The sequence below is a fragment of the Orbicella faveolata genome, unplaced genomic scaffold (assembly GCF_042242905.1).
Source record: "Orbicella faveolata isolate gen_17 unplaced genomic scaffold, um_ofav_v1 contig_15, whole genome shotgun sequence".
Taxonomy (NCBI): domain Eukaryota; kingdom Metazoa; phylum Cnidaria; class Anthozoa; order Scleractinia; family Merulinidae; genus Orbicella; species Orbicella faveolata.
Genome location: NW_028301542.1, coordinates 1221899 through 1237972, shown reverse-complemented (window position 1 = coordinate 1237972; position 16074 = coordinate 1221899). Strand labels below are relative to the sequence as shown.

At 37.6% G+C, this 16074-nt stretch overlaps 1 protein-coding gene across 5 annotated transcripts in view; it reads right to left on the bottom strand.

The window, feature by feature from the left end:
- Window positions 1-14117, bottom strand: part of LOC110069095 (uncharacterized) — a 30754-nt gene extending 16637 nt beyond the window's left edge. For 2 of the 5 annotated variants that reach the window (XM_089287820.1, XM_089287823.1), the window contains exons 1-8: window positions 12534-12624; window positions 12093-12293; window positions 8946-9149; window positions 6545-7084; window positions 5874-5996; window positions 5327-5446; window positions 5035-5223; window positions 4355-4579 (exon numbers count right to left, since the gene is read on the bottom strand). In XM_089287820.1, coding sequence (XP_089143946.1) covers window positions 4355-4579; window positions 5035-5223; window positions 5327-5446; window positions 5874-5996; window positions 6545-7084; window positions 8946-9149; window positions 12093-12156 — 1465 coding nt within the window. In that variant the 5' untranslated portion in view covers window positions 12157-12293; window positions 12534-12624. Of the gene's footprint in view, window positions 1-4354; window positions 4580-5034; window positions 5224-5326; window positions 5447-5873; window positions 5997-6544; window positions 7085-8945; window positions 9474-12092; window positions 12294-12533; window positions 12631-13862 lie in introns of those variants that run through there. The other 3 variants (XM_089287822.1, XM_089287821.1, XM_089287819.1) reach the window with 3 other exon arrangements.
- Between the last annotated feature and the right edge of the window lie 1957 nt (window positions 14118-16074).

Below are 16074 nucleotides of genomic sequence, written 5' to 3'. Positions count from 1 at the left end.
CTCGTTAGAAAAAGAAATAATAAAAAACATTTCGTGGAAGGTTTTTTCAGCGCCATACGTCAAATGCATGCTTTAATAACTCGAACAGAAATAGCAGGATTTCACGGCACGGGAAATATTCACCAACCTTGAAATGTTTCAAACCGGGCTTTCCTGTGTTTTCGTCCGTTGCGGCTTCCACGGGCAATTGAAGTCAGGCAAGCGATCAACAGGAAAAGTATTACTATAGAGTACGAAGTTAAGTTCATTTGTCGATAAATTAAGCCAGCGGAGAAGATCGCCGCAAACTAATTACATTTAGGCTGGATTCTCGATTCTCGGTGTATTTTGAGCACTTCGCGATTTCATTTCCTTTTAGACGTCGATATCAAACCGTGGGAAGGGAAGCCATTGAGGTATCGGTGGAGCCATGTCGCTGTTTCTGCACGTAGCGGCGGAGTTGGAAGAATTTATTCCTGTTTCACCTGTGTTTTTCAATACAGATGAAAGCTTATAATTTATTCATCGCTGATCTGAGAGATCGCGGCTCAAAATGCTAATTAACTAACTTCGGAAGCAGAAAAAGCGGTTTTTAATTTGCACCGCTGATCGCGAAGAGCTTTCATTTTCAGTTTTCACTAATGTTGTTGAAACTCTGTGGCAAAAGTGTCAATATCACTTAGCACTACTTTGTCTCAATCTGATTACGAATTGCAGCCATCAACTGCGGCTTCGCGAGTTCTGGAAAGGTAAAGGGCCTTATATACGCTTCCTGAGCTGTCTTTTATTTTGCTAAATGAATCCAAATGAAAAATTTTCAAACAATCGTGTAGAGAACCAATGGCTTAAGATTTACGTCAATGTGTTTAAATTAAAATCCACGTTAAAACCTAGACAAAGTCAGACAAAAGATCTGCAAGAGGAGTTTGTCACAAACAATTTCATTCTGTCATAAACTAGAAGAAAGATCTTATTTTCTATGCCTACATTAAAGAAATTTTCTAATCAAATATTTATCAGTGTACACTGATCTGCTATGGAAGTTACCGTTGTCTAATTATCTCGTGCAATGACACTCTTATCGATCCGAGTTAGTACGGTGTACGAAACCAAAACCTTAAACTTATACCGATGAATTTGTTTCGATACCTTTTTCCACGTAAAGAAATTTTTATTGTCCAGAGTATGGGAACTTAGCTGTAACAATCACACTGAAAGAGACTATAAAATGGAGCTCTCAAATAAAAAACCTCTACCTCACTTTAATCGATTACAAGACTAAGAGTTTTACACTTGAACGATAAAAATGAACTGATTAAAGATTCCATAAGAAGCACAGAGAAAAGAAAACCCGTTTAATGTGTATCGAACGTTCTAATGGCTTCACTGAACCGCAACAGTGCAATGGTTTACTCGCCAAAGCCAATGATCACAAAAAAAAACATATTTAGTGTTCGCGTGGCTTATGTTCATGTTTTTAAACTTCTCTTTTCACAGTTATTGTTTCAGGCTTTCTGTAACGTCACAATAATTGGGTTGATGACAAAAAGAGTTGAAAGGAGAAAAGGTTACCATAGATAGCTTTGTATTGTTAACAATAAGGTGGACATCTGCACTTCTGCAGTTCTTTTTTCTTGCATGATTTTCGCCTCAATCTGCCTCTAATATCCCTCATCTTTGTAAGCAAAAAATACAGTCTTTCTTTATACATAGAACATTGTAGTTTTCAGGTTCTTAAAAGTCATTTGAGATCAACCTTGATGCTACAATAGAAGAATATTTGTCATTTCTCGCACATTTCTTTCTTAACTGAAAGGTCGAAGAAAATTACATTTTTAATAACTGAAAATATCTTAAATCTCGTTCCTTTAACTAATCAGAGCTGAGTGTATGAAAATAAAAATTAAAAAGAGAGCGACATTGACTGAACAACGAAGTTTACAATTTTTACTTTTTATCTAACTGAAGAAAAATTCTTCTCTGTATAAACTGTTAAAGATAAATACGCCTAGTGAATTCTCGCAAATACGAAATTGTCCGTTGCACATCGATTTCGTTCAGCGGAAATGTTAAATGTTTATATTTCTGTTTTCTGATGTTTAATTATTTAGGAACACACCTTTCGTGTCGAGAGTTTATGAAGTAATATCGTTGTTTATATTAAATACTCTGCGTGCATTATATAAATCACAATGTGTAGCACGATACGGTTTGTAACGCCTGACACAATTGTTTCATTACAAATTACTAAACGACACGTCCAAGAAAGCTTTCATCCGATTTTAACGCCATATCGAGCGTCCACATTTTGTCCAGTTTCACATTCAAGAGCAATTTACAACTGAAATTAGCTGAAGCGTGTCTGTCTGTTTGAAACCGTGATGTGCATTAGATAAGTTCGAGGAATATATCGCTTACCTAAACCTCGGGATGAAGCTAGAGATAAAATGATAAAACAGGGGCAACCTCTGAAAAAATTTAAGGTATTTGTTCAGACGTGAGCATATCATTTACTTATATCACGAGGAGAAAAAGCATCTAAGACTTAAATATTTGATAAAATATCAAAAGAGATTAGCTCCGTAAAATCTGATAAAAAATGAACCATGATAAAGGGAAGTAGGTTTTCGACCAAGTAAGATTAGCTTGGAGTGTATCTCATTTACTTATCTCATCAGAAAAGTCTCTCCGGCTAAAGTTATAGATAAAGGTAAATGAGCCAACAATCTTTAAAACCCAATAAAAAATTAACGATCTCTCCAGCAAAGTATTTCACAATCAAAAAACTCAAGTTCAAATAGTGAAAAACAGTTCACGCACCACGCAAATCAAAGCCGTGGTAGGAGTCCTTTTTGTATTTGCATTAATTCTGTTACAAAAAATGACTCTTTGTGTATCTGCTGTTGTCTTTTTAATGCTAATCGACTGGGAAGGTGGTCACAAGAGTATTTTCAGGTTAGCTTTGACCAACCTCATTCCCAGGCTCTCTCTTCTTTTCACCCTGTGGAGGTAGGGAGGGACTGGGAACAAGAAAGAACGACCAAGCAAGGTTGGCTTATGTGCTGTACTTATACGGCATTATGTCGCCACATACCTAAAAAACCGAAATGAATTTTCAGCTCAATTTTCCTTGAGCTTATCTTTTTTCAGTTCAGTTGAGTCCTAAAAAAGATTTGGAGGGCTAATCCTATTAAAACTAACTAAAAATAATACAAAATGTGTCTGGACATAAGATAAGTTATGTCTGATTACCGAAGAGGAAATAATGTAATTATCATCTTCCCAAATAAGATAATTCTTTGGGAAATTACAGAGCTGACGTATTTCAGTTTTTATCCGCTTATCACTGAAATCAGAATTATCTTGAAGTTTACGTTAGCTGGCCTCAGAGGCAAACCTAGTAGGAAACACGCCTCAGTAGGTTGTTTTTTTCAATAAAATCGGTTGTAAAAAGTTGTGGGGTTAACAAGGGCTTTTCGATAACTTGGTACAACACATGCATACTAGTTATTCAACGTTTTCGAGTGGTGTACAATGGGATACCCCACGAGTCACTTGAATTTTCGCGTAGTACACACGAGCCTTTATACGAGTGTGTATACCAACAAAATACGAGTGACAATTGGGATATTGCACGGTATAACCCAAGAGGGCGTTGTATAACTATTTTATATCATGCCATAGAAAATACAGTGGCGAACGCAATCAATGCGACACACGCGCGGGGCATGATGGGAAGGTTGGATGTAATACCGTCGAACACACAACAGCTTTCAAGTATTCTGATTGGCTGTATTTTCTACGGCATGGTATAAAATGTTATATATGCTAAGCAGCGCAAGTCGGACATTATATCAGTCTTATATACTGGGACAGAGGCAACGAATATTAGGATTTTGCAAGAGACGATATTGTAAACAACTATGAACGTCACGTGCCGGGCATATCTAGAGTTAAGACTAATTATAGCACTGGTGACGGTCAGCTCTGATATAAATCAATCCGCTCTTATTCAGAATGAACTTCTTCATTCTCAAAAATAACCAACGATATTTCTGACAGTCAAAAAGGAGAACAAAATCGAATATTCGATAATGCTCGAAGATAGAAGGGCCAGTTTTTTAAACCCATTTTCGTTGTGCTGTCATTTGACCCTTTCCCTCACAACCTAGGAGACTTGACTAACAAGCACTCATTGGAAGGGGGCTGGGGCTGGTTTGGAGCTAATATGAGAGAGTGCTTGGGACGGCAACCTACTCGCCTCAGGCCCCAACAAAACTTTCTCCTTCTTCTCACCAGCTAGTACACTCTCATTTGGTATAAGTGCACGTTCGAATACCAGTCGTTTTTGCTAAAGTCAGTAATGCTTACTTACCACAAAACCCGTCGTGTTTTTTCTGTATCCATGTCTGAAGGAGACAGGATTCCAATCTAAGGACGCACATGGTAAGGTACGATTTGTCGTTGTCTCCGCACACGTAGGCCTCTCGCGCGGGGGCGTTTTCAGGGTGACACTGAGGGCACCTGCATTCAGCGTACCCGTTTGTAGTTTGGAAACACTTTGCATGGTACTGGCACTCAAGGACCTCACAAGATTCTCCTGGCGGAAAAGGAGATGAAGAAATAATTTTACAAATTTTACTTGTGTTGAAACGAGGTCGATATCTACAATAGCGCTCTCCCTACCCCTGTCGGGATTACAACGTTCTAGTAGATAAAGACTAGTTAACATTCTGTCTAGTGTAAGATAATTAACCGAGGCTTTGATAGTTTGGGAAATAAATGAAGACCGGCGCAAAAAGGAACAACAAAGGTAGAGATCTGCAAAAATTGACTCCGATTACGAGACACAAACTTGAATTATTTCTGAAGGTTCGTAGACGTAGCAGTGGGCAAGTTGATGCAATCAGGAACAGCTTGAAGTCACTGTGGCTTATACTACCACTGGAACTCAGACAGGCGTGGTATGTCTGATCTTAGCGACTTCTTTCATAGCTCTACCACTTTGTTTTTAAAAGGTAAACTCTCAGGTCACACGATGGTATAATGACCCACCTCGCGGCAATCTTCGTCTCGTCGGCGTTTGCGGCCATAAGGTTGGATTACTTGCTGCTCCGCTTCCCGCGGGACGGGAGTTTGTCGGGACGAGTGGGGTTGGCTCCCTAGATTCCCGCGAGACTCTGGACATGGACGATGAGGCGGTCTTTAATGTTGGTTTCAGCGTTGTGGAAGGATGCTCGGGGGCTGAGTACCAAGACATGACAGAAACAGTTGAAACATACTTTCAAATCGCATCCTAATTATTAGTTAAAAACCTGGTAAGGGAAGTAGGCAAAAGCTCACTTACCACAGTAATCACAAGATCTAGGGCATATTTCACGCATTTTTCTGTGTTCGCAGTAACGAGACTGTGCTGCGAAATCTCTACATCCCGTACTTTTGTCTTCACATTCTCCGGTTATCTTTTCTGGAAGAAATTAAAACCAAGTTATTTACACATTGACAAGAAATGACACGACAAAAGTTCCAAAGCCCATTGCAATGAGAACCACCACTAGGCTCATTGGTTCCAAGGAGCTGTGCGGGAGATTTTGATAACGTTCCTCTCCATGGTTTATTAGGCTACGCACACACTGGTACCCGAGCACGGTACCAGAGTACAATTCTCGCTAAGCACTGATCTGATCACATCTTTTTTCAAGTGCTCACGCTAGAATTGGGGCACAGTGCCCGTGCTCCGGTACAAGGTCTTGATCTTATACTCAGGTACTAAATGGTACGCGGAGTGTCCAGTGTCTAAACAAAACACTATCTTAGAGTGTCTACCGTGGAAAATGTTATTTAGTTTTTTACATAATGACTGATATGTTGCATCATATATAATAATTATTTACCTTCGCATGTTTTGAGTCGTAGGTTTACACTTGGACAAATGCACTCTTCCTCGGCAGGACTGGAGTCGCTTGGTTTACGACACTGGTCAGCATCGACACAAGGATTTGTGACGCAAGATTTCACTAAAAGTACACACTAATGGTGTTAAATAATGAGTAAAGTCTCAAGTATAAATCTCGTCTGTCTTCTCAGTATAAAACTCGAATTTAGAAATTAATCTAATTTTGACACTAACAGAGTGGTTTTTATTTGAGAGACGAAAGCAATCCCGAATATTTTTGGTTTTACTTTATTGTGTTCAGTGATTGGTTAAAAAAACGCTCACCAACTTAGCTCTTAACTAATAAGATGCAAAAAAAAAAAAAAAACAACCAATCACGACTTAGTCACGTGCATTTTCTTGAGAGTCACGTGTATTTTCTATGGGTTCTCGCTGGTTTGTTAGGTTGTTTCTTTTGATCGGCCTGTGGAATTGCTTTGGTCTTGGTTTTGCCACATTCAGTTGAAACGGCTCTATTATAAACATAGTTCAAAATCAGTTTCAAAAACTGCATTTAACATTTGCAATTTGTACTGCACCTATTTTCTTGTCACCCAGCAATTTGACCTTTCTCAACAGAAATATCTAGTTCAACATAATTAACTACAAAATGCAAGAAGTTTACACTACCTGATTTGAAATGACAGCAAAGAACAAAGTTCTGATGGAGAAAAGCGTGTCCATCTTGGTAAACACCCGCTATGTCATCTGCAGACAGCTCCTTGAGCCAAATGGCAAACTGAGAAATCTCAAACTTTCCAAACTCCTTAAAACTCATGAGGTTACTAGGCCTTGCTAATGTAATTACAGGAGTGTAATTCTGTTGTCTTAGAACATTCAGTGACACTGGTTTGTCTGTAAACGTACTCAGGTTTCCATCCTCGTAATACGAAAGTCCGTTTCGCGCGCGCCACGTGAAAGCCATGTGGGTCCAAAGTCCAACTTCCTCGTGCAAGAGCAGTGTCCATCTTTTGTCTCTTGTTTCGAGGAGAAATTTAAAACGTTTTAAACTTTGTTGGTAATAGAGCTGATAACCAGGTCCGTTTCTGTGATTGGTAAAAGAACCAGATGACATGACATATCCAGTGCTATACACCTTCAGCCAGAATGTCATTGTAAAGCCCTCCTTGCAAGTCGATGGTTCCGTGACGCAATCCGCGTTAAAACCACCTGCAAACACGACAGTATTTATTTTTAAAAGGAACTCAGGGAAATAAACCTTTCTGTCACCGTTTCTCTTATAAAACCTCCCCTACACGGTAAGTGAGGTGTGAGACGAAAACGCATCACCCTTTCACTCCCAGAATCAATTCGAGACCTTAGTCCGTGACCATTCAACCGAAAGCTATTGCGCAGTTCTTTCATGTAGTACTGTTTATTATGCCGTACGAGGTGGTTCTAACTTTTAAGTCTGTGGATGAAACCCTAGTGTGTGACCATTCAAATGAAAGTTATTGAGCAGTATTTTTATGTGGTACTATTTATTATGCTGTACAAGGTGGATCGAACTCTTAAACCTGAGCATGAAACTCTAGTGTGTGACCCTAGTTTGGAAAAGAACTTTGTATTTTTTTTTCCAGTTTGGAACTTTTTTCATGTTTGGGAGTGAAAGAGATACATAACGACTATTTCTTTCAAACTGCGCGAACTAGGAACTGAAAGATTACATTTAAGCATTGAAAATGGTGCGAGTGATTTTTAGTTACAGTGCAGGCAGAGGAGAGAGAAGAGATGTGGAAATGAACAACGTGCTCGTGTTTAAGGAACAATGTCCGTTTCCCAGATTTTCTTAAAACTGAAACAAATACGTGAAATAATTCTTTGAGTCATGGCAAATAATTTTCTGAAGACTTTGTTCACCTAACTATAACACGAGCTTTTTAAGATGTTTAGAAAATATAACCCTTCTCCCCGATTCCTACTACAGCAAGAAAAGTTTTAAAATTTTAGCCTAATTAATTCAAAATCCGTTTATTTTTAAAACAATAAAAAGAAGTTATTTAAGAGGTTTTTCGAGATATTTAGAAAAATGTTTGTGATATTGAGAAATGTTTTAGAGATTTTCCTTAAAGCTATTTAAGCGATTTTACGTGATATTTGCGGAAAGGCCTGGCAGTGAACAAGGTATCAGTGTTTATGATCAGTGTTTTTGAGTTATTTCATGAGAGGTCATGAAATAACATCTAACGAGATGACAGTGTTCCTTCTCAAGATACTTGTGGAGGAGGTGCGGGAAGCGAAACCGTACTTACAACCAAACTTGGCTGAGGGGAGTGAGCTGCATTCCCGACTCCTCCCTAGAGGAGAGTTGTCATTCGTCACCAAAATAAAAACAAAACAAAGTACGAGGAATGAACAGCAAATAAAACTGAATGTTTAATGTTGGGAGAGTCTAATTTGATCATACATCAATTTTGGACCCCTGAACACTACAGAAATCTTACTTTATGTTTTCTGTTACGACTACATTTTGACAAATCTAAAGGATCACGGAAAGACCAAACAGAGATTTACAATGTGGGAGGAAAAAATCTTTGTTAGCTTTAATGAAAAGAGTTCTTGGCATGCATCGTCAATAGACCAATTTCGATATATTAAAATTCAGCTTAACACAATAGACCTCGGCACGAGGCTCTGGGGAATAAAGTCCGCAAACTCTGTAGTTATTCACCGGAGCCTCGTATTGAGGTCTATTGTTTTAGGCTGAATTTTAATATATCGAAATTGGGGAATTAGATTACTTGTTTTTCCGATTGTTCTTGTCCAATCAGATTTAGCACTATTCTGCCACGTCAGCATGATACGTCATTTGCTAAGCAACGAGATTGTCAAAAGTTGCGGGCTCAGATCTCTCCTCAAAAACGGACCTTGACTTGCATGGTGGGTATTTGGTCGAGTAGATGCAGGGACACAAAATGTTGCTTATATGAAGCACTAGGTAACGAGATAAACGCTAGGTATCGTACGCATGCGTGGTTGCATGTTTAAGAGATAACATCGTTCATACCACAAGTGAGCTGCTTGTACTTACCTGTGTCCACCCAGTCATCCTTGCCGTCCAGTGACAGCGCGTATCCCAGCTGGGGATCTTGTACTATCTTTGCACCATTGTGTACAACAGTGTGAGCGGCACCCTCCACATCTTCCAGGATCCCGTCTGTAATGTTAGACATGGGCCAGTAGTGGTCGGCGCTCTGATAAGGAGACCCCCAAGCGGGGTAGGGGTAACGAGAGGCTGGGATGAGGAAAAAGAGAAGTGCTATGAGCCCTCTTTGATTCACGCGTTCGAAAAATCTCCTCTCAATTTTCATATATCGTCAAGTTGACAGGCGAAGACAATAAAATCCACGAAACATCAGAAGCCCTTTCCACGGTTTGCTTTCCTCATTACCATTACAATGTAATCCAACGTGGATGCGAGGTAATTTCGGGCTTCCTAAAATTGCCTCACGTGCAAGAAAACCGTGAAAAAGGGCTATTTCTACGAGCTGATGTTAAAAGAGCTGTATAGAGATCTGTAGTGAAAGTTAGTATTCCCTGGTTGGTGGAAAGCAAGAGGTGATGTGAGAGAATGCCGGTAGATATACAGTGATGAGAGAAGCGATTTTAGAACGGCAAGCGATGAGTGTCGCAGAATCCATCACAATGTATGATTCGGATGAAGTACAAGTACCGTGTAACGGGCGAGACAAGATAATTTCTTCTGAAGGAATTTTGGAATCAAAGATAAAATTGAATTCGCTACTCAAAATAAGTTTTAGATCTATGATATAAAAGAAACAATGATTTGGCAAAAGTGGAACAAACACCTTAGACACTAAAGCAACGATATCAATCGTTGTATAACTGTGTTTATAGAGAGATTTTGAGAATGAAAACCCGTTCAGCAATGTTCAAAAACAAATATTTTTCCAAAATATTCCCCCACGAGTCAGAGAATTCTGTGAAATGCTCAAGAGGCATTAAAAAGCTTTTTGAGTTGTCTAACCTTAGTTGACCTTCGGATTGAAAGGTAGAAGGTGAGGGAATTCTAAAATTCAAGAACAAGTAAATTCAAGATCATGCATTGTGTATGTTGAAAAATACAGGATGAAAATCGCAAAAGAAGGATTGGTTTGAGAAATGAAGATGATTATAGACCATGTTGAAGAACAGCATGCACGCACGCAAGAATGGATGCAAAAAAAGTGACGTTTGAGACGTCGAGAACGTTTGTACATGTACCCGAGAGATGTTGCAAATGAAAGCGAGTTGCGTATGAATACCAATAAGACTCGAGAGACACACAACGAGATGAATTGTTCATCGAAGGCATGAAATAAAATTGATTTCCAACTCGTTCTTCTGAGAAAAAAAGTGCCGGGTGCGTGCTTAAAAAAGCGGAACAGATGAAGTGCACAGACGTGTTCAGTAAAACACGATTACTTACAAGAAGACCGCTGCAAAACTAGACACATTCCAGTTGCAGTTGAGTTTGGTGAAGCCCAGCGTCGTAAAATAAAAGAGTAACAAAACTTCGAGTCAAAAGGAAATAACATTTAACTGTCAAACACTATACAGTAGCTGTTTAGATTTCAAAGCAGTTCAGAGACTGAAAAAACCAGACCCTTCCTTTCTTGTCATGACTTATCATCAACCCAGTTCATATTAAGGGCTATTATTCCTGTCAGTGTCGGCCCGTAAATCACGGAAATATTTACCTCACCGCTTCATATAGTAAATATACATTTACATCCACCTCTCTATATATGAGAGGAAGAATCGTTAAACATTGAATGTTTGAAAGTCGTTTACAAAAGGAATTTTTTTTCTACTTTTCACTGATTTGGTTCTTGTGTGATATTCTACCACAGATACCAGATTAAACCAAATTTTGGCAGTTGTTCTTATATGTTAGCAATATTGCATTTTAGAGAGTGTAATTGAAAATAGCCTTCTTATCTGCTCAATCGAAAGATGTAATATTATGAATATCTAACGTCAAGTGCCTAGGTAATCCTCTTAATATACGGCTAATAAGGCTTTTAAATCCGCTTTCACAAGACTAGCATGTCAATTAATTATAACAATAGAAGGTTTGTAACTCATGAAACACTTCATACTAGTTTGAGAGAAATATTGCTTAGTGACTTTTGAAACCACTTTCCATCCTTTATGTTTTCTGTAAATATCTCTGACTCAGGTATGTCTTCTGACAAAAAGAAGATATTATTCCTAACCGCAGAAAAATATGCTAAATCATAATTAATGAATATCGAGAAGTTTTGTCTTGAATGTTAACCTCAGAAAACTTTAGAAAGATAAGCACGTCCGTTAGAATCTTCCAGATTTATTTCAAAGTCACCGAAAATTGCTTTCAGAGTAAATAGTATTTTATTTGAGGGTGCTTGCTTGAAACCTGAAGAACGATGAAAAGCTCAATAGCTAGCTAGTACAATACAATTAGTCGTACAGCCTCGGATTTCCATCGTTTTAAAGTTGTTGACATCACTTTGAAAGATAACAATATAGCTACAGTACTAGCGTGGTTTTTCTTGTTTTGTACCACCGTAGCAAGGCCAAATATATGACTGGTTTAAAATCTTTGCTTATCTACACAAATTTGAAAACAAATTAATCATGGAAATTTACAAATGTGTTGTAAACTCCACCACTATGTTAGACTAAGGTTCGACGAGGTCCACGACAATTTTTTTTGCAGAAGAATTTTCAATTTTCAAACATTTCGGCGAAAATTTTCGGTTGGTGACTTTGTTTTTCACGAACAAAACCGTGGAGAAAATTCTATGAGCTTATATCACCAGGTAATACATAATTTATCTCTTTGGACGTGCTTTAAAAAATATACGGAAAGAGTATATAATTAAAGTAAATTTGCGAATATTGAAGAAAGAGACGAAATATTGTCCCAAAATTATACCTGAAGCTGCACACTAGCGACAGAAATACAAAAAGAAAAATACTAAGCGGAATGGGAATCAAGCATATTAAAAAAAATTAATTTATCCGTGACAAAGAGCAGTTGTGAATGTTATATCCAAACGGAACTGATGAAATAATATTTTCTTGTGAAACACCCTCGAAATACGTCATGGCAGGATAATTATATGATACGGTAATCAAACCTTATTAGTAAAAAGTTTAGCGATAAGAAAAAAAATCACAGCCAAGTACTCACCGATGATGAGAACCCAAAATAAAATCCTGTTTAAAACAACGAAGTTTTCGATGTTTCGGACCATAATCAGAAACTTCCAGTTGTCCCTCCCATCTTAAAAGTGCTGATTATTTCTGTTGTCTCTTCGCAACATAGTACGTGCGATGTATCGCTTGAACGACTCCAAAACAGCTCGCTCTCAATCAATTCTTGTGCGAAAACCTGCAAAAACAACAAACACTAGGTAATTTTAAATTTACATGCATGATCTGGAATTACACACTGCAAAACCCTAGGAGATTTCTTCCAACGTGAGGCACTGTTGTGTTAGATTTCTCCTAACCCAATTAAAGTTCGTTTATCCCGAGGAAAAAGTTGACATAAAAATCCCGGGCTTTGTTTGAACGTATGCCATATCTCAGCGTGGGGCCTGTAGTTATATTTTGAACTTTTATACTGTACCAATATTTCCACCTTACTTGCACCGTGTGATAGAGAACCGTTTACTTCTTCCGAGCAATTTGCAGTGAGACACGTTGTAAGAATCATCACAATTGTCAGAAGCGCTTGTCTTAAATAGAACAAACCTCAGTTAATGAATTATGTAAGTGAAAAATTTCATAAAGAAGCTTAACAATGTTTTGCACTCCTCCAATCAATGAACATAACAACTGTTATATTATTTCCTGACAAATTCCTTTTTTGCATGTCGCAAGAGTGAAATATCCCTCATTACTAAGCGAAAAAGAATCGGATTGTGAAAATTAATTCAAATAATACAAGAGGTGGAGATTTTGAAATATTTAACAGTTCATGTTCCGGAGGACAAAACAAGTGTCGTTTTGAGTTTGTGTAAAGTTAGTGTGAAAGAAAAAAACATCAATCAGTTATATTATATAATCTGTAAGTTCTACAAGACTATAAATAGAAGGTACTTTCCAACATAAATAGAACTTATATAAATATAGGCTGAAAAATATCCTTGTGCGCAACGTGAAATATAATCGGTCGGCAAACTTCACTTGTTCCCTATCCCACCCGCTAATCGTCCGCGATTGTAACGGTTTTTTGTCTTTCACCAGCAGTGAACACATTTTTTTCGATGATGCATCAGTGATGAAAATTTGTCAGTTAAGTTCTGTTATCTTAATATAAATTAAATGTCTTGACGGGCGTACGTTTTTTGCGATTTTACCGCGTAAAACCCGATTGCAACCTCGTTTTAGAGGAAAGCACCTGAGTTTCCTAGTCGGATTTTAGTGACTACTTTGTTGACATGAATTTGCAGGATTATTTGGAAAATAAGCAAGAAGGTGTTTTTTGAAGCCTATTATAAGAAAATTAATATTATTTTCTTCGGCTTGTCAAGCTGTTTGTTGAATTATACAAGGAAAGACTATCATGACACATTTAGAGTGCTATGTTTTATCAATAGAAGAGAGAAGCCTTCGAGCGTAATCGGTGCCTCGCACCTACATCTCGTCCTTTCAGAGTTCATTAGATAGTTTGACAGTTCATCACTTGCTTTGTCCAAGAGGAGAACCTATGTGCAACCGTGATTCTTTCTATTTTCTAATTTTTTTTTGCGTTTGAAATAACAGGATAAATATAGAAAGATTCAAACAATTTTCCGCGTTGAAACCATTTTCAAAGACTCGTTAGTGTCATAATATATAGCTATTAAAAAGCTGTAACTACATTTTGCAAGTTGGTTTAACGAAAACCGCAACCAATTCGTGCATTTAAATAAGAGTTATGATACAGTCTTAAACTAATGTGTATTCCACCAACCATCTATATCTCTGAAATATTTCCAACCCTTTGCACAGTATTCTCTCAATATTTCCCTTGTTAATTGCTCGAGTTCGCATGCATTCTATTCAATATTCCTTCCCCACAAGGATATTAATATTATAAACTGGTTTGTTATTTTAAAGGTATAATCCCTTTGTTTGATAAGTCGTCTAATGAAGTTTTTCTTCCTATATTGTCATCAAACTTTGTTCAACTCTTTCCGTTAATTGTCAAACAATAATTGATTATTTTTTGGTTAGATCTTATCGCATCTTCGTATCTCTTTATCTTTCGTAAGCTGAAAAGAAAAAAAAAGTGGCGTCAAACCTAAAAGGGTGGTTTCTTTGTTCCAAGACAAAAGAATAGAAAAATTGAAAACCTTGACAACTGTCTTCTGAACAAACACTACCTCATCCATTTGACCACTTAAAACATTTATTCGATAGCAATAAAAATTTTACGTAAATTATCTCACATCTTGTTTGCACGCTTTTAAAATTAATGACGAAGGAAAAAATCCTCTCGGAATGCAGACATCTGACTATCTTAGCAAGAGTTAATTTACTACATCAAGAGGGAATGACTACTGACAGTAATAGCTTTATAGTTCCATCGAAAAGAACTCAGTTGAAAGCTTTTGCCATCGCAGTTTGATAATCAGGGATTAATTTTTGTTAGTTGATTAGTTTAAAAGCAGGCTAAAGAAAAGTGGATTTTTCGGGAATAAATCCGATTAAGAATTACAGACACAGCGGAACTTGTCTGTCTGGAGCATTTGAGTAAATACATAAATGGAAAGCATTTTAAGTGTTTACAAAAGTTTTTCAACAAGTCCACTGGATGAGTACTAGTCTTAATCCTCTGTGTCACGTTCCGCCGAGATACTTGGAAGAGAGGGAGTGGGATCCATTTCTCCATATATTGCGCTTATTGAATCTTTCCTTAGTCAAATTTGTGGGATTTTCATGATACTCGGATTGCCGAAGACATTACGATGAGCAACGAACATTACCGAAAATGTTCCGACAATTATGGAGTGTTGCGAACGAAGCCGGAACGTTTATTCGCCGTCACATGATAAGCCACAAAATGCGTTTGGACACAGTTTGGATGAATAAATGATGTAGCATTCTAAAGGCTGGTCTTCTTCTTTTTCTTCCAGTCTCAAAATTAAATCAAATTTATTATATGTTGCTGTTGTGACCAGTGGTCCGCATTCGAGAGTAACGCATAAACATGGTTCATACGTTACACTAACACCTCAGCCTTTGGAGTTGGCTTGCGTCATGTCACTTAGCAACACCGCTGGTCGAAAACCGCGGGGTCATAGTCTACTCCTGGCGAGATAAATATCTGTGAAATCACAAAAATACTAAAATAATAAAGAAAAACATAAAAATAAAATTAAGATCGTTAGGGTGCATCTCATAACTTGTTATGTTGTGCTGTACCTTACAATTAACCATGTAGCGACAATCAGTTGCAACTTAAATATTTAAGCGAAGCGGCATGAATACTTCACTAGCTAAATAGCTAAACATTGAATTCTTTAGTGGAAGAAAATAACCAATGATATGAAATACTGCCCACCCGTTAGTGAACTTATATGATGTCAAATTTCCAAGACTAAACAGAAAAGTGGCGTGTTTCAACAAAATGATGAAAAAATTGTGGCTTTGAAGCAGAAGTTATATGATCATTGCATTTCAATACCTTCGCGGAAGAAACAAATGCGAAAGGATGTTTCCAGACAAGGATTTTGACGCAATGAATAATACAGCTCACGCACGTTGTTCACGTAAAAATTACATTGAGCGTAAACATTACTTCGAATAATATTTACATCAAAAAAGCACAAATATATTGATAATATTTGTCTTACCGCAAAAGTCGCTGCAACACTGAGCGCCGATAAGCTGGAAATTGCATCAAAACGTTGCTTTGAAGACTTCAGACCGAATTCAAAGTGTTTTAAACGTCACTGTCAAAAGCACGGCACAAGTTATCTCTCTGATTCAGCCGCGAGCATATATGATTTAATCTTATTTAATACCAGCAATTAGAAGGTTTTATCCTGTAACCATTTAGAATTCAAGACGAAAGTTCAAGATAAGCTGTAAACCTTGGAGTGGAGAATTGTCGATAAAAATAATTGTGTCATGAAATTTTTATTTTGACTCGTGACTGGCTTGGGGAGAAATATCTATTT